Source organism: Chanodichthys erythropterus, chromosome 14 (assembly GCF_024489055.1).
Source record: "Chanodichthys erythropterus isolate Z2021 chromosome 14, ASM2448905v1, whole genome shotgun sequence".
NCBI classification, from domain to species: domain Eukaryota; kingdom Metazoa; phylum Chordata; class Actinopteri; order Cypriniformes; family Xenocyprididae; genus Chanodichthys; species Chanodichthys erythropterus.
Window position 1 is genome coordinate 14,986,056 of NC_090234.1, and position 20,167 is coordinate 15,006,222.

Here is a 20,167-nt window from a genome sequence, read left to right on the forward strand (position 1 = left end):
ATTAACTACGACTTTTCCCTCAATAAACTCCTAATTTACTGCTTATTAATAGTTAAGGTTTAGGTATTGGGTAGGATTAAGAATGTAGAATAAGGTCATGCAGAATAAGGCATTAATATGTGCTTAATATGTACTAATAAACAGCCAATATTCTAGTAATATACATGCTAATAAGCAAAAGACCCTAAAATAAAGTGTTACCCAAATATCATTTTTATATATTGTTTCCTTTCGCCGGTTACGTTCCCCTCCAATTGGCGTAGTTCTCAGAGTAATATGACACATTGCACTCTCTCAATTGCCTCTATCTACTTTGTGTCCTTAAACACTTGTTTTTTTGAGGGGGTTGACAGCTTTTAAAAACTTAGTTCTGTGTTTTTTAGCTTGTTTGCTGTACACCCTTTGTTCTGTTTTTTGTTATAAGTCAGAAATGACAAGGAGGCAGCTTCACACAATACAAGTCAATGGAGAGGGTTGGACTGTTTTTGTCCCCTGGCTGGCATGATGTTCAGATTATGATGCATGTCGCTCTTTCTCTGTTAAAACTTGTGTGTCATCCTGGAATGGCCTGTTCGACAAAGGGAATAAACAATCTGTTCCCATCAGTTTGAAAATTGACAGAAACTTCTTCTGATTAAAGTTCAGACACACCTCATTTATTATTACTACTACTTCACACACTTCAAAATAACCGTAAAGTCATCATGACAAAGCTGACAGCTTTTCAATCACTTTCCACTTCATTTCAAATAGTTTTAAACTAAAATGTTAGTTTTGCATGTATGCTTAAATATTTAATTTATAATACTTAAGTATTTAATTCTAAATATATGCATATCTAATTTATATTTGTATTATACCATTTTGTATACATACACTTTTAGAAAGCTTGGTAACACTTTATTTTACAGTGTCATTGTTACATATGTTACATGTATTTACTGTAGTAATAACTAAATTATGCATAATTACGTGCAATTAACCTTAAATCAAACCCTCATCGTAACCATAACCCTATAGTAAGTACATGTAGTTAATTGTCATTACTCAGTACTTAAATATACAATTACACTGTAATACTGACACCTTAAAATAAAGTGTAACCAAAAGCTTTTTTGGAAAGAAATTAATGCTTATTCAGCAAGCGTGCATTAAAGTCATCAAAAGTGACAGTAAAGACATTTATAATGTTACAAAAGCTTCTATTTCAGATAAATTATGTTCTTTTGAATTTTTTATTCATCAAAGAATCCTGAAAAACATCAAAGCATCAAACATCAAAAGCATCAAATCATCATATTAGAATGATTTCTGAAGGATCATGTGTCACTGAAGACTTGAGTAATGATGCTGAAAATTCAGCTTTGATCACAGGAATGAATTACACTTTAAAATATATTCACATAGAAAACAGTTATTTGAAATGTAAGTTTTTGCTGTATTTTGGATGAAATAAATGCAGCCTTGGTGAGCAGAAGAAAATCTAAAACTTTTGAACAATAGTGTATATACAGTAAATTGTTTTAAATTTACATTTGTATTACATTTATAATATTTTAGTGTATTTAAACTTTTTTAATAAGTACCTCCAAAATCTGCCGAGCACGGAGTTCTTTCTCCATACGGACCTGCTGGATTCTCTTGAACTTTTCCTGTGGAAAAAGCCAGGAATGTCAGAGAATGACTTTTCATTGATAAAATGTGAAGCCACAGGCATTTTATGCATCAATACATAAAAATAAATGCTTATCTGAAGTGTCAAAAGCAACGATGTGCATGCACAAACACAAACGACATGAGAAAGCATCGCATCGGCTGATTTCTGACCTGCTGTTTGAGAATCTTCATTTGTTCCTTGTGTTTCCGCAGCTCTTCCGCTGCCATGATTGCTGGAAGTTCAAAGGAAAATGATTTAGAAAGTGTACTAGAAACCAGAAACATCTTATAAAGCTCAAGCTCACCCTGCTGTCTCCTGGCCTCTTTGGCCGCTCGTGCCAGTGCCTGCTTTTCCAGCTTACGCATCAGCTTCATCTGAGCCGCCTGCCGCGCGATTTCTGTCAGATACGGGAGATCTTTAGAACTAATCCATCATCAGAAACTCTATACAAGTTCAACTATCCACCTTAAGCTATTTTCCTTGAATGTGCAAGACTTCTGACTCATTATAAATAACTAGAAGAATTGCAGTAAAGAGTGAAACTATGTGCATTTATTTTGGGTGAACTAAATCTTTTAAAACATAGCAAATTGAAATGAAGATTTTTAGAAATGTTTTAGTTTCAGAAGCGGTACCCTGAGCCTCCAGTTTGCGCAGTAGTTTGGCCTCAGAGGTGCTGAGAACATCAGCTTCACCCTCGTCAGGCGCTCGGCCTTTCCTGCGAGAGCGAGCGGGGTCACCGGCAGGACTGCTCAAAGGGTCAAGACTCTTCAGACGACCCCGCCGACCTTCTATCGCTAGGATACGGGGGATGACTTCCTCCTCCTTCAGCACGCACCACTGTAACCCCTGAAGAAGACAACATTGTTTAGAAAATAAATTATTAGGTAAAAATGTATTAATTTTATTGGCTTCTTTTATAATTTTTTTATTTAATATTTAAAACACTTTAACACGACAGACAACATTGTTTAGAGAATTTTTTTAAATATACAATTATAAATAATAAATATTATTTTATTATCTTTTATTTATTAGTAGTAGTATTTGTAATAATAGAATAAAACTGATGATGATGATGATGATGATGATGATGATGATGATAATGATAATAAAAATATGTACAATTTTGGCTCATTTTATAATTTTTTTATTAAAAACGAACACTTTCACACTACGGAAAACAACATTGTTTAGAAAATAAATCATTTTTTTTACAATAATAATAATAATAATAATAAATAATAATAATATGTACAATTTTGGCTCATTTTATTTTATTTTTTTATTAAAAACGAACACTTTCACACTACGGAAAACAACATTGTTTAGAGAATAAATCATTATTTTACAACAACAATAATAATAATAATAATAATAATAATAATTAGTAGTAGTATTAGTAGTAGTAATAGTAAAAAAAATACAATATCTAAAATAGTTATAAAGTAAAAAAAATAGTATAACATAGTTATGATATTCATGCATTATTATTATTATTATTATTATTATGATTTAGATGGCTTATTTATTATATTTTTTATTTAATATTTAAAACACTAACACAACAGACAACAACATTGTTCAGAGAATAAATAATTATTTTTATATTTATTATTTATAATTATATGTATTATTATTAGTAGTAGTATTAGTTGTTGTAATAGTGGAGTAAAAAAATAATATCATCTAAAATTATTTATTATTATTATTTCTTAGATGGCTTATGTTATTATATTTTAGACTTTAACACCACAGAAAACAACATTGTTTAGAGAATATTTTTATAGTATTATTAATATTAATTTAAATATTAACAATTTAGTAGTAGTAATAACAGTAAAATAAAAATTATAATATCTAAATTATATCTTGTTATTCATTTATTATTATCATTATTATCATTATTATTAATATTATTATTATTATTGCTTAGATTGCTTATGTATTTATTTATTTATTATATTCAAATAAATATTAGATTCTATTAATATTAAAATAACAAATTAGTATTTTATACTTATATTACTTATTTATTTTTATATTAGTATATAATAATATTACTCTAATAAAAAAAGAAAAAAAAGAAACACTTCACAGATATACAACACTACAATGTTTATTACAGTAAAACTATAATAAACAGTGAAAAATAATTACCTGTGGTCCATCTCTGGCTTCATAGAAGTCGCCAACCTTTATTTTAGCACTGAAGCTAAAATGATCACGTGTAATGTCGCTTATTCCGTTTCTGGTCAGATACTGTGAGGGGTGAGAACATGAGGTTAACAGAAAGGCAGGAGCATCGGTCATGAAGAAGCCCACACCGGTCGAACACAACTTCTCTTGCCTTGATGACATCAGGGTACTGTCTGAGCCTTCTGCCGCACGGAGCATAGTACGCCACCTCTCCCCGTAAACGTCCAGACACGTTTGTGATGCGCGTCTCTCTCTGCCATCTGCAAACACAAAGAGTTTAATTCCATGCTACAGACTCAAAGTGAAGTCATGCATAAATGAGACAACTACAAGTCACTCATTTGTAGGCTGGAAAGTGGCAGGAAAACCCATTCATTACATTTTCTATTCCTTTTAGAAACTTTAGCATCACCATGTTTTCAGGACAGGGTGTTTTATTAGCTGCATTGGTAACACTTTAGTTTGGGGACAAATTCTCACTGTTAACCATTTGCTTATTATCATACATATTACTAGCATATTGGCTGTTTATTAGTGCTTAAAAAGCAAATATTAATGCCTTATTCTGCATGACTATATTCTACATCCCTTAATCCTAAACTTCACCACTACAACAACTACCTTATTAACTATTAATAGGCAGTTAATAAGTTTATTATAAACTATTAATAAGTTTATTGAGGCAAAAGTCATAGTTAATAGTGAAAGTGTGTTTCCCAAACTAGAGTGTGACCACCACATTTAGTCAAGTTAAGTCACATTTATTTATATATGGTGCTTTATCCACCTTATTTTTTACGTAAGAGTGCTGCTTCCAGCTTCCAGTTATTTTTAGTCTGTTATGCTGCTTGATATTGCATAATTCAAGTAACGTTTTGTTCTCATCCAATAGTATTAATGCATTCAAAAGAAAAATATTACTGAATATTAAGTGTCTTTTAATAGGTTTTAGTGGAAATGTATCAAATGTATCAAACTGTAACTATTTCGGATCTTATAGTTTCTGTTCAAGGAATTTTTAAAAAGAATCTAAATAAATATGATTATATATTTAAAGTCCCCCTGTAGTCAATAAATGTATCCCTTAAATCTGATCTTAGATCACCAAAATTACACATTTAAACATTTTTTCCTTTAAAAAATATTTCATAATGCTTTAAAATAGCTTGTTCAATGTAACTCTACACCCTTGCGTCATTTAGTATACATCAACCTATGAATATGCAAATTAGCCCCGCCTCCACTTGCTCACACCAGTTCGGAGATCAATTTGTTTCTGATCACACATTGACGTGATTGGTTACAAGGTAACCCTAAACACCAGCGATTTCAAACCACGTTTTTGAGACGGTCTTTTTTCACAGCAGTTTTAAAGAGAAAATACTCAGCAATGATGTTAACTTATGATTTTGTACATGGTTTGTCTTAAAGCATATTAAAAACATCACAGACATATAAACAACATTAAAAACTTGATTTTCACCACAGGGGGAGTTAAATATGATTAATATGATTATGTATTATAAGTTATTGCCTCCTCAGATGGTTTTATTGTGTTTTTTTCAAAGTCAAGTCAAAGCACATTGCCCAAAACGTTTTCTCTCTCTCTAAAGAGAAGCAGCTGCAGCAGATAAAAGGCTGTTGATGATCTTGTTGGTGGATTCTTGCATTTCTGTGGCAATAACAAACCTCTGTACTCAAGGGGGCGATAGAGTGTCCTTCAAATGTCTGTCGTTAAACCAGATGAGCTGTTGCTAAATGGACGCTGCTTTAAACATGCTGACTTACTCAGAGATTCTCTTCAAACGGTAGAAGACAGTTTACAATAACGCCATCTAGTAGATTGACACATACCGCATTCACACATGCATAGTTAGAAACAAATTTGTGTTAAAAGCAAGTTTGTTCTGGGCCTGCAAATGTGTGATAGCACTAATCAAAAGAAATGAATGGTCAGTGTAACATGATATGGCTTTAAAGTCACGTCTCACCCATATTCTAGAGGTTTGCGTAGTGCACACTCATCTGTGACTCTTCTCCGTTTCCCTAGGGACATGGTAGATAAGCAATATAAATGACAAAAACTTATACTTGTAACTTTAAAGTCAAAGTAAACTCTTAATCCAGATTAGATTTTCATATGAAAAATATAAACACGCTTAAGTGCGCCACATGCTGTTTCCTGAAGGAATTTAGAGTCAGCTGAATGACACGAATCCTCATTTTCACCTCACGAACATACATTCTTCTTTGCTTTATGATTGTTTAGTACACACAATATACTGATATTTAAATAGTGTTTATTTTTGAACCAATCAGTCCCTTGGTTACTATAATTTTGTTATGCAAGATGTTCATGTCTTTCTTTCTTCAGTCGAAAAGAAATGAAGGTTTTTTGAGGAAAACATTCCAGGATTCTTCTCCATATAGTGGACTTCACTGGGGTTCAACGGGTTGAAGGTCCAAATGTCAGCTTCAAAGAGCTCTACATGATCCCAGATGAGGAATAAGAGTCTTATCTAGAGAAACCATCGCCCATTTTCTAAAAAAATAACATTTCCAACGTGATTACGTAATGTGTGGCGCATCACAGAGCAGTGCAAGATGAGCATTTGTGGTTAATCCTGGAAAGTCTTCCTCAAAAACCTTCATTTCTTTTCAACTGAAGAAAGACATAAACATCTTGGATGACATGGGGATGAGTAAATTATCAGGGAAATTGAATTCTGAGTCAATTTTAAGTGAACTAATCCTTTAATTTAATTAAGACAAGATGAAAAATATAAATCACAATATCAATTTAAGCAAACTGACAAAAATATGACAACAAAAAAACAAATATTACATTGTTTTTTTGTGGATAAATGTCACAATTCGAACAATTTACAATACCTGGGGGTGCGGACACACTGTGAGATGAAAAAGATGGGCTGTGATTGGCTGAATTTCCAGAGTTGTTCACAATGGTTGGTGTGGCTGTGACAGGTGTTTTATGAACCTGTAGATTGAGAGGGGCGGGGCTAGTGCTGTGGGAGGAGTCTAGTACAGATGCTGAGGAACTGGTGAGTTTGAGTGGCGTTCTGTCCATTTCTAAATCTGTTTCCAACTCTTCATCTTTACCATTCTCATCATCAGAATCACTGTCTAAATTGCTGTCAGAATCTGCAGGAGAGAAAACAACATGAGAGTGTACGTGAGGGATTATGCGAACAAAATGCTGAGTTTTGCCATTCATTTAATTCTACACCACCCTAAAATAACATTAAAACTGAGCACGATTTAAGAACTCTCTTCGATACAAAAACCCTGTAACACACAGCGGTGTTTCGAGAACGAATCGTGAGAGTCAATGATTCAATGAGCCATTCATAATGCAGCCATTTGCTTTGTTACTGAATGAATGAATGACTCAATGACTCACTCACTAAGACAGTGACTTACCGCCACCTACTGGTGGTTTTAGTTTAATATTTAAAAGTATCACTTAGTTTTTACCATTAATGCATATTTTTCTATTGAACCTTTTTATTTAAAACATAATTTAATTTTAAAAAGGTATTTATAAAGGTAAAAAAAATACAGCGGAAAATCAATTTAAAGGGGTAGCTATTTTCCCATAAAGGTGCACTATTTAAGATTTCTGTCCTCTAGAGGTCGCTAGAGGCCTATTCAAAACAAAGGTGTAGCTTGATGACGGCAAGTTTGAGAGCGGAATCTTGGGACGTGGTCTTCACCTCACAGCCGGTGGAAACAAACGGGATAGGACTCAGGAAGAAATCATGTTCATGGATGTGATTATTAACGTTACTGTAGTATGAAGAAGAGCAGGAGCGAGTGTTGTGGAGCTGAACGAGGAGCTGGAGCGATTGATCAACACACGCCTCACGAGCAGCGGGACTTTTATTATGACACAGCCGCCGGCGCCGCTTCCGCTTTTCCGGTCATGAGTATGAGGAAACACAGCACTGTTTATCATATTAGATACATTTGAGCATTTTGAAAATGATGTTATAACGTTACTCTGTGCGTTCTCTCGACGGCTGCTGTGAGACACTGTTACACACTGCAGTAAGATAGATCCATTTTACAATATCATATTAAATGCTGGATGGCTTGTGTTGATAAATGGCATGCAATTAATTTTAAAATGTATTGTATGATGGAGAAAATGCTGTATTACTGTTACTAAAAATAAAGCTGCATCTGATTATGCTATGTTAGCTACTTGACAAAATAGTGTTTTTCTCTGAGGCATGGTAAAGCATGAGACTCGCAAAACATCAAGAAAATTAGATTTAAACAATAAGACTAAACATGTTGAGCTATATAACAATAATTAGTTTTCTGTCTATAAATATATCAAAACAGTTGTTCCCTTGTCTATTAAAACATGTAAATATTAAAGCATCTTTGGTGTTTCCATGGTTTCTACAAAATAAAACCGGAAACCGAGGGTGACGCGGGTATGACGCAACTGACAGGCGACTCCTCACACGTCCCGGAGCCTTGCTTAAAATTGCAATTTTCTCACGATTTACAAATAGTTGCAAACATTTGGGATATTGTAAGTACTCAAGTGAACAAAATATATAACACTGGCCTAGTGGTTTTTGGATATTTTACTGCAAAATTCTTACATGTTGCACCTTACGCAGAAAGATGTTAAAGTTCCCATCTACTGCTATTATTTGACTGACAGACGGCAGCGGTTGCAGTTAAAAATCATAATTTGCATTCGACTGAAGAAAAAAAGTCACCTAAATCTTGGATGCACTGGGGGTAAGCAGATTAACATCAATTTTCATTTTTGGGTGAACTATCCCTTTAAATGCTTCAGGGGGTCCTCCACTCTAAAAAAGTCTGAGAACCACTGCTGTAGAGGTTAAGCAAAAATTCATGACATGACCTCTATAAATATATGTTCTGAATGATTAATCTTCAGGCTGACCTGAGAGACTGTCGTTTGAAATGTCATTTTCATCCTCATCCTCCATTAATGAGTCATCAGAGTCTTTACTGTCGGGGAGGTCAGACTCCGCCCCCCTGAAGTTCTCCACCAATGACGGTCTCTCTCTCTTCACCATCCTCTGTGTCATTTTACAGCCCTTCCCTCGGCCTGCTCTCAGAGTCGGACCAGGTGAGGTAGCGGTCCGACCCGTCTCTCTGGCCGCCGTGGTGGTGAGGTTGATGGGGGTGTTGTATGCGGGGCTGGTGGCAGCCAGCAGTGGCTTATCAGGGACACGTGCGCTCTGGCAGCGATGTTTGGTAATCAGGGCCAGAGGAGCGTCCTGCACTGCGCTGGGATGGTGGTTCTCAATAGGAAGAGACGGGAGGATCGGACCGTATGGAAGTTTCTGGCTGCTCTGTGGTTCCTGTGCATCTCTCAACGGTGGAGGAAAGGCCTGTTTGTTCGGCTCCTGAGGTAGTGACGGCTGATGGGACAGAGAGCAATTACTTCATCTGTCATTCATTGTGACTCATTGTTGCCTTCATGCACACAAATATAGGAACACATATGCAACTAATATATTCAAATCAATATTTAAAATATATTGTTTTTATTATAATGTAGAAGATTGTTTTCATAATAAACAGTCAAGCTGAGAATTGAATTATGTGTATGATATACACTACCGATAAAAAGTGGTAAGAAAGTCTCCATGGCTGTATTTATTTAATCAAATACAGTAAAAATTGTGAAATATTATTATAATTTCAAATGCCTGTTTTCTGTTTGAATATATAGTAAAGTGTAATTTATTCCTGTGATCAAAGCTGAATGTTCAGCATCATTACTCCAGTCTTCAGTGTCACATGATCCTTCAGAAAGCATTCTGATATGATGATTTGCTGCTCAAGAAACATTTGTTATTATCAATGATGAAAACAGTTTTGCTGCTTTTTATGGAAGCCCGTTTTCGCCACAAAAAAAAAAAAGCCACAAAAAAAAAAAAAGAAGACGAATTGCGACTTTACATCTCAGAATTCTGACTTTTTTATCACGCAATTGTGACTTTATATCTCGCAATTCTGACTTTTTCTCTCGCAATTCTGACTTTATATCACGCAATTGCGACTTTATATCTCAGAATTCTGATTTTATAACTCGCAATTGTGAGATGTAAACACACAATTGCGAGTTAAAAAGTCAGAATTCTGAGATAAATAAAGGGCTTCCATAGCTTTTTTATGATTTACAATTTAAAAAAAAAAAACAGCATTTATATTAACATTATAAATGTCACTTTTGATCAATTTAATGCATTTGCTGAATAAAATGATTTAAAAAATAAAACAAAAATCTCACTGACACCAATCTTTTGATTAGTCATATAGATAAATTTACTGTGTCACCTGTTTGAGTTTGCTGATGTTGATAATGGTCTCGTCGAGGTAATTCTTGCACTTCTTCAGATGGTCCGAATGCAGAGGAGTGGATTTTGAGGAGGGCGGTGTGGGAGAGGAAGACGGAGACAGAGGCTTCGGCGATGGGGTGAGGGAAGGTGGTTTTGGAGAGGAGGAGTGTGAGATGGTTTTCGGAAAGGACAGAGGCAGGTCTTTAAGGGACGGTGCGTCTTGGTTTATGCGCCGCTGTGTGACTAATTCAAGCGGTTTTGCACTGGCTGCTTGACCTGTAGCCTGGATGACACTGGTTTGTGTGCTGGGCTCCTCCTTGGGCCTGAAGGCCTGGATGTGTGATGGCGGCTGGGACGAGAGTGAAATAACTTATAAATAAGTTATTAACTTAAAGGATGAGTTCACTTCAGAATTCAAATTTCCTGATAATTTGCTCACCCCCATGTCAATATTATATATATTATATATATATATATATAATATATATATATATATATATATAATATAATATAATATAATATAATATAATATAATATATATATATATATATATATAATATAATATATATATATATATATATATATAATATAATATATATATATATATATATATATATAATATAATATATATATAATATATATATATATATATATATATATATATATATAATATAATATAATATATATATATATATATATATATATATATATATATATATATATATATATATAATATAATATATATATATATATATATATATATATATATATATATATATATATATATATATATATATATATATATATATATATATATATATATATATATATATATATATATATATACTTTTTAACCACAAATGCTCATCTTGCACTGTTCTGTGATGCACCATGCACTTCTTGACGTAGGTGGTTACGTAAGTACTGCGGTAGTGCGAAAAACGCCATCTTATTTTTTAACTTTAACTTCAAAATCGTCAGACATCATTGTATTTTGTAAAGGCCATTTGACTTAGTCTTTGGACGTTCGCTTTGTAAACACTGGATCGGTACTTCCGTACTTCGGTATTACGTAATGCATGGCGCATCGCAGAGCAGTGCAAGATGAGCATTTGTTTTTAAAACGCATCTCATTTTTATTTATTTTTTTAGAAAATGAGCGATGATTTCTCTAGATAAGACTCTTATTCCTCGTCTGGGATCATGTAGAGCTCTTTGAAGCTGCACTGAAACTGACATTTGGTCCTTCAACTGAAGTCCACTATATGAAGAAAAATCCTGGAATGTTTTTCTCAAAAACCTTCATTTCTTTTCAACTGAAGAAAGAAAGACATGAACATCTTGGATGACATGGGGGTGAGTAAATTATCAGGAAATTTTAATTCTGAAGTGAACTAATCCTTTAATATTAGTTACCTAACATTAAAGGGATAGTTCACCCAAAAATGAAAATTTGATGTTTATCTGCTTACCCCCAGCGCATCCAAGATGTAGGTGACTTTGTTTCTTCAGTAGAACACAAATTATGATTTTTAACTCCAACCGTTGCCGTCTGTCAGTCAAATAATGCGAGTGGATGGGAACTTGGATCAATAGGAGTCGAAAAACCTTGCATAAACAAATCCAAATTAAACCCTGTGGCTCGTGACGACACATTGATGTCCTAAGACACAAAACGACAGTATTTATATCATTTTTTACCTCTAAAACACCACTATGTCCAACTGCGTTCAGCACTCGTTTAGTAAGGTCTGATCGCGCTCTGACAGCGGCAGTGATGTCTAGCACTCATTGAAGTCTATGCGCGAGACATCACTGCTGTTGTCAGAGCGCGATCAGACCTTACTAAACGAGTGCTGAACGCAGTTGGACATAGTGGTGTTTTAGAGGTAAAAAATGATATAAATACTGTCGTTTCGTGTCTTAGGACATCAATGTGTCTTCACGAGCCGCAGGGTTTAATTTGGATTTGTTTATGCAAGGTTTTTCGACTCTTATTGATCCAAGTTCCCATCCACTCACATTATTTGACTGACAGACGGCAATGGTTGGAGTTAAAAATCATAATTTGTGTTCTACTGAAGAAACAAAGTCACCTACATCTTGGATGCGCTGGGGGTAAGCAGATAAACATCACATTTTCATTTTTGGGTGAACCATCCCTTTAACTAACAATGAGCAAAACAATATGAAGTTACAGTATTTCTCTTTTTTAATGTTAGTTAATAAAAATCCTACTGTTCATAGTTCATGTTTTCTCACGTCCACTAAATAATTTTAACAACATTTGATTTTAACAATGTATTAGTAAATGTTGAAATTAACAACTAAAATGAATAAAGAAGTATTTTAGGTACGTTAACTAATGTAATGTTATCAAAATGTAATTGTATTGTAAAGTGTTACCCATTTTTATTTCAGTTTTAATTTAAGTCATTTTATACTTCAGCTTAACCCATTTTATTTTATTTCACTTCTATCTATCTATCTATCTATCTATCTATCTATCTATCTATCTATCTATCTATCTATCTATCTATCTATCTATCTATCTATCTATCTATCTATCTATCTATCTATCTATCTATCTATCTATCTATCTATCTATCTATCTATCTATCTATCTATCTATCTATCTATCTATCTATCTATCTATCTATCTATATTTATTTTAGGGCTGTCAAACGATTAATCGCATACAAAATAAAAGTTTGAGTTTGCCTAATATATGTGGGTGTACTGTGTGCAATTATTATGTATATATAAATACAAACACGTTCAAGTATATATTTTAGAAATATTTACAAAAATATTTATTTATTTATATTTCTATATAATTTATATTATATATAAATAAAAATATTTTGTACATAAATAACATATTTCTCCTAAATATATACATTAATTTGTGTGTATTTCTATATACATATTAATTACACACAGTACACCCACATATATTAGGCAAACTCAAACTTTTATTTTGTATGCGATTAAGCGCGATTAATCATTTGACAGCCCTAATATATATATATATATATATATATATATATATATATATATATATATATATATATATATATATATATATATATATATATATATATATATATATATATATATATATATATATATATATATATATATATATACATACATACACACACACACATCTATATATGCCTTAATTTCAAATAAAGAAAACATTTTTAGCTTTAGATAAAATTAACAACACTGTTTTTCATTGACACACATACCTTCCGGATACCTTTCGGATCTTTTCCGCACTTTTCCAAGTCCACACTATCATCACTCTGATCATCATCGTCTTCGTCGTCGTCGTCAACATCCTCCAGGTCGTCTGAGTCAGAGCTGCTAAGAGCATCGCTTGAGCTGTCAGAGCTGGATGCTGATTGGCTGTCACTGTCGATGGAGACATCTGGCACCTTGCTATGAAGCTTCTGTCAGGAAGAGCAATGTCAGATGACAGGAGCAGCCACACACACACTTTCTCTTTGTTTACACAAACAACTGCTTTCTGCTGTCCTTCCAGTTGACATGACTAAAAATAGTCCCAAAAAAGGTAGATAATATTTTTTGACAGAAAGCGTAAATGGCAGTGAGTGGTTTCACAGCATACTGATACGAATGCTGCATATATCAGGAAAATATCAAACACAGTTTATCTACTAACACAAGTAAACTAATTAACTGAATGAAAAATTTGAGTTCCACTAGAGAATACAACAATGTACAGGTTTTTATATACGGGTGATTTCATGATTTCAAATGCCATGTAATCCTTACCTGGTCTTTTGTATTGAGTCTAGTTTTCTCTTCTAGCTGGTTTAGTGCTGGTTTTGGGCTGCTTTTCAGGCTCTTGGTTTGATCTGGAGGTTTGAGGGCTGGAGAGGGTGTGGAAGAGGCCGAGCTCGAGTTTGTCTTTCCATTGAGGGAGCCATTCAGTCCTGCTTCAGAAATGATCATGTACAAAACAAATAAATATACAGTACAGTAAACTAAAGTCTAAAAAATGCTGGGTTAAAAACAACCCAAGTTGGGTTGAAAATGGACAAACCCAGCAATTGGGCTGTTTTGACCCAGTGGTTGGGTTATTTAACCCAACTATTGTTTAAAAATGACTATATGTCTGGCTTAAAATGAACCCAAAATAGGTTAGAAATTAAAAATAAGACAATTACAAGAGGCAACAATAATCATCAAAAGGTGAACATTTATTAATAAGCAATTTAATGTTTATTGTTTAATTATTATTCATTAAACTTGAATAAATGAATAAATGTTAATTTCCAACATATTTTGGGTTCATTTTAAGCACTAATTTTTTAAACAATATTTGAGTTAAATAAACTGCCCAGCACGTTAGGCAAACATTTAACCCAACCGCTGGGTTTGTCCAATTTCAACCCAACTTGGGTTGTTTTTAACCCAGCATTTTTTAGTGTGTAGATTAAACTGAAAATTAATGGGCAAACTTTTTGTTTATAGACCAAGTACCAAGCTCACTAGGGTTTAAAACAGAGCCCAAATTTAGGAACACTGGCAAATCATCTAAAAACTGTGAATGTGAGATGCCTGTGAAATCAGTGAGGATTATTTTCATCACAAGTATAGCAGAGGTGTAAATACATACAGTTTATATGCAATACTGTAAAGCATTAGCAGGATGTTTCAGTCCTGAGGCTAGAGATTCACAGTAAATAGCTGAACGTAGATGCATCAACATGTCATATACTGCAGCTGTGGTTTGTGGAGGAAAACAAATCTTGTTTATCACAGATTACCCACTTATTAAAAAGAAAAACAGGCTTAAAAGTTGCTTTTTTTTTTTACTTATCTGTGTTGTTATATGATTGATATTTTGAATTTGCACCATTGTGAATCCACTGCTAAAAAACCCTACACTAAACACTTGTCTTGTAGAAAATTTTAGACCCGTTTCTCTTGTCCCATTCATAGCGGAAACATTTGAATGAGTATTTATAGCATTTTCCTGACAACTACAGGAAGAATACGTCAAAATGCAATCCACTGTTCCGGTGCAAATCTAAACATGACGGCGTAAAAAGGTGTACACCATTTCATACGGGAAGCGGCAGTCCCGAGTGTCTAGTTAGTTTTCACAGAGAACGCGTTTTTGATTTCCACTGCACCGTTTTTCCATGCAAATGTGCAGTTTGTCCATTGCACTCGCATCTTTCACAGCATCCTGTGCATGACGCTCAAGTTAAAGGGTTAGTTCATCCAAAAATTTAAATTATCCCATGATTTACTCACCCTCAAGCCATTCTAGGTGTATCTTCTTTCAGATGAACACAATCAGATATATATTTAAAAATATCCTGGCTCATCCAAACTTTATAATGGTATTGATTGGGAGTGCAATTTTGAATCACAAAAAAGTGCATCCATCTATCATAAAAATAATCCATACAGCTCTGAGGGGTTAATAAAGGCCTTCTGAAGTAATGGGTAAGAAAAATATCCATATTTAAAACTAGGGATGCATCGGCTGATTTTTGCTTAATTTACAACCATCGGCATATTGGCTATAGTAGGAAAAAGGCAGATATTTCAAAACAATTGGTTTATTAATTAACTGTGAAGGCACTGAGCTGTATAATGACATAATTCTAGTGCTGCTGTCTGCGCTTTAATGTTAATCAAATAACAAAAGACTGCACACTATTCTTGACTAAAAAACTTTTGTAACTTCCATAAGTTTAGCGGACCACATCAGAATGATGACCAAAACTTTACTAATGTTTTATTAAAGGTGCCCTCGAATGAAAAATTGAATTTATCTTGGTATAGTTGAATAACAAGAGTTCAGTACATGGAAATGACATACAGTGAGTCTCAAACTCCATAGTTTCCTCCTTCTTATATAAATCTCATTTGTTTAAAAGACCTCCGAAGAACAGGCAAATCTCAACAAAACACCGACTGTTACGTAACTGTTGGGATCATTAATATGTACGCCCCCAATATTTGCATATGCCAGCTCATGTTCAAGGCATTAGACAAGGGCAGCCAGTATTAACATCTGGATCTGTGCACAGCTGAATCATCAGACTAGGTAAGCAAGCAAGAACAACAGTGAAAAATGGCAGATGGAGCGATAATAACTGACATGATCCATGATTACATGATATTTTTAGTGATATTTGTAAATTGTCTTTTTAAATGTTTCATTAGCATGTTGCTAATGTACTGTTAAATAGGGTTGCCAACCGTTACGTATAATACGGAATCGTCCAGTATTTGACACATAAAAGTCTTGTTCCGTATTGAACTGATACGGAACGCACTTCGTTCCGTATTTTTGAGTATCAATTCAGTGCAAATCCATGACAGACATTTTCACAGTTTTTTACCGTTAAAATCACAGTAATTTTTTGCAGTGTGCGGTAGATAGGCCTACTATAGTAGCTACAGATCAGTAGCTATAGTATAATTTCTCCCCCTGTTTGTCTATGATCAGCGTAGCATTTTTAACATCTTGGAACATCATCAGAGAATGCCCTTTTAATTGGTCGTTTCAGTCATTGTGAGTCACGTATTGTAGCAACGATGACGACAAGTGACGACAGCGGGAAATGTAAAAATGACTACCTCCGAGCAGCTGGCAAAAAAGAAAAGAGCACAAAAATATAGAATTGAATGGTGTTTTTTTTTAAGCTGTTGGTTAAAGCTGTTTTTTATTGTTTTGCACTGGAAAGAAAGTGAACTATAATGGAAGTATACTTATATAAAGATATTTGCACTACACTTCCTTAAAATGTTGTCTAATTAAATTAAAAATATTTTTTTGCACTGGAAAGAACATTCTAGAAGTCTAATTCTATTGAATTTGATTGCACAAGGCTACAGAAAACTGTTGTGTTTATTTTTCTTTAAATGCAGTCTAAGCCAAAGAGTTTTGAATGTTATATGTTGTATTTAAGTTAAAAATAAAACATTATTAACTAAACAAATCCATGGTTCATTGTTGGCAAAATGATCATTATAGCCTTTATATTTCACATCTTGTATATTGATTAGGCCTACTTTGCTATTCTATAAATATATAAGGCCTAATAAGTTGTATTATAATATGCTATAATGTATGAAATATATTTATCTAAATGTAACAATTAGTTTCCACAATATTCACCAGAAGTCATCATTTCAGGGTTATTTTTCAAAATTTCCAAGATTTAAAGGGGCCGCACAGCATAAATCGGCTCATATTTAATGATGCCCCAAAATAGGCAGTTAAAAAAATTAATAAAAAAAAAAAATCTATGGGGTATTTTGAGCTGAAACTTCACAGACACATTCAGGAGACACCTTAGACTTATATTACATCTTGTAAAAAACCTTTAAGATTATTGCGTCCGTTTTAATTCCAAAAAAAAAAAAAATCATCACAAGAGCTAAACATTACAGAGCACAAGAAGTGCGCATTAAACTCTCTCTCCATTGCATTATCATCAACATACAGCAGATTACTCAAAACACTTATTACAACTAACAGTTAAATACATACAGATCTTATGCCTTTTCAGGGGATGCTTAATAAACGGACAAACTTTAAATCTGCAAAATATCTCTGAAGAACTGCATGCTCTACATTACCGTAGATGAGAAAACCCGTCAAAATAAGAGTCCCGCCTTAGTAAAGGATATAGTGTAGATCTAATACATATTTAAACTTACAAAAAAATATTAAAATGTATACAAAAACAAATTAGAAGATTAATCACAATAAAGAATGATTAATATGTATATAATTTATACACTGAAGAATATGCAGTTATTTTACATTTGTTTACTGTACCTGAAAGCTATTAAACCTACCTAAAAAGCACTGTTTATTTCATATGCATCTTTTTCTGTTATCTTTATGTAGGCCTGCTGAATGTTAAATGGATCCAATCCATGTTCATTAAAAATATTTGATGATATAGTATATTTTAATGCAGGTGTTTTTGAACTTTGCCAATTTAAACCATGATCAAAATACTATCTATTTTGATGACAAAATTTCAAATAAGAAAAGAAGTGACAAATATCGGTATCAACCAATAATTGTTTATTAAAATCGGTATCTGCCCCCCCTAAAAAAAAACACTCTTCGCACATTTCTCTTTAAAATTTCTCATTTTAGACTTCTAATTTGTGACCTGTGTTTTGTTTTGCTCCATTCTCTGCGCTTCTGCTATCATCAATGGTCTTAAAATTACAATAATATTGTATATCGCAATCATGTCGTGACAGGCCTACCTAGAGCTCAACCTAGCAAAAAAACAAAAACAATAATCCCATCAAGTTCGGTCAGAAATCTTGGGGTAATCTTTGATGACCAGCTAACCTTCAAAAGAGCACATTGCAAGTTTGCACTGCACAACAATTGAAGAGTTCAGATGCAAAAGCCTCTCAGTGCCATCTGAAATTTTCTTCTAAAATGAGCATTTTTATCAAGCTTGTATGTTTATGTTCAGTTATTTCACTTTAATGGCAATGAAAAGGACCTATTAATTGCCATTAAAATGAAATTACTGAACCTAAACATACAAGCTTGATAAAAATGCTCATTTTAGAAGAAAATTTCAGATGGCACTGAGAGGCTTTTGCATCTGAAGTCTTCAAACTTCTCGTCCAGGCCCTTGTCATTTCTAGGCTGGACTAATGCTCTTCTGGCTAGACTTCCATCATGTGCATTCAAACATCTACAAATGACTGGAAGTGAGTGATGCCTTTTTCTGAGACATACAGAAAAAAACTTTCCAAAATGTTTTCGTTCACTGTTCCTTGCTGATGGAATGATTTTCCCAACCCTATCTGGAATGTTGAATCCCTGACAATATTCAAGAAACAGCTGAAAACACCTCTTCCATCAGCAGAAAAAACCTGTTCCTTTCACTATTCCTCAGTCCGTCCCTGTTCTAGCTTGTACTATTGTAAACAATGTCTGAAACTGTGTTACTAGCATTTCTCGAGTTTATTGCCTCTTTATGATGAATCACTTGTTGTATTCCTAATTTGTAAGTCGCTTTGGTAAAAGCATCTTAAATTAATAAAAGTATATGTAATGTAATGTGAATTTTAGAAGGACAAAAGCAATTTTTTCTTCTTGGGCACAATAATGTATCTTAGAATATTTATATTGCCTATATTATGAATCAGCCTTCATGTTTGGAGCACACTGACATCTAAACGTGTCGTCAAGGTAAGCAGCTCATTACTTTTAGGAATAAAAATACACATACAAAGCATAAGAAGGATAATTAACACACCTTTAGCAGGAGTACGTCGGGGAGCATGAGACCGGAGGAGGGATTGTTCATGGTTCAGCGACGACATGCTGAATAATGCCGGCAGACCCAATAGATGAGGAAAAAAGGCAGCTGACCCGTGACCCTGAGTGTCGGCAGAACGCCACCAATCTGAGGAAACACAGAGGAGCCTTATAGATATATGCATCAGATTAGTGCTGGGCGTTAATATAGATAACATTTTGTGATGATAAACAATTGAGCAGATTATTTTATAAAGTATACATTCTAAAAAATGCTGGGTTAAAAACAACCCAAGTTGGGTTGAAAATGGACAAACCCAGTGGTTGGGTTAAATGTTTGTCCAATGTGCTGGACAGTTTTATTTAACCCAACTATTGTTTAAAAATGACTATATGTCTGGCTTAAAATGAACCCAAAATAGGCTGGAAATTAAAAATCAGACACATAATTACTGGAAGCAACAATAATAATCAAATGTGAACGTTTATTAAGCAATTTAATAAATGTTTATTGTTTAATTATTATTCATTAAACTTATTGATAAATGTTTATTAATAAATGTTAATTTCCAACATACTTTGGCTTCATTTTAAGCAAGCAATACAGTAATTTTTAAACAATAGTTGAATTAAATAAATCTACCCAGCAGGTTG

The 20,167-nt window shown here is 33.5% G+C and overlaps 1 protein-coding gene across 10 annotated transcripts in view; it reads right to left on the minus strand.

The window, feature by feature from the left end:
- Positions 1-20,167, minus strand: part of LOC137035587 (bromodomain adjacent to zinc finger domain protein 2B) — a 120,710-nt gene that overhangs the window by 31,463 nt on the left and 69,080 nt on the right. For 8 of the 10 annotated variants that reach the window (XM_067409025.1, XM_067409027.1, XM_067409023.1 and 5 more), the window contains 13 exons: positions 19,512-19,661; positions 14,017-14,180; positions 13,467-13,670; positions 10,211-10,561; positions 8,805-9,288; positions 6,749-7,018; positions 5,848-5,902; positions 4,008-4,116; positions 3,818-3,919; positions 2,293-2,506; positions 1,962-2,054; positions 1,828-1,889; positions 1,587-1,652 (listed from right to left, as the gene is read on the minus strand). In XM_067409025.1, the coding sequence (XP_067265126.1) occupies positions 1,587-1,652; positions 1,828-1,889; positions 1,962-2,054; positions 2,293-2,506; positions 3,818-3,919; positions 4,008-4,116; positions 5,848-5,902; positions 6,749-7,018; positions 8,805-9,288; positions 10,211-10,561; positions 13,467-13,670; positions 14,017-14,180; positions 19,512-19,661 (2,324 nt within the window). The remainder of the gene's footprint in view (positions 1-1,586; positions 1,653-1,827; positions 1,890-1,961; positions 2,055-2,292; positions 2,507-3,817; positions 3,920-4,007; positions 4,117-5,847; positions 5,903-6,748; positions 7,019-8,804; positions 9,289-10,210; positions 10,562-13,466; positions 13,671-14,016; positions 14,181-19,511; positions 19,662-20,167) is intronic. The other 2 variants (XM_067409020.1, XM_067409021.1) reach the window with 2 other exon arrangements.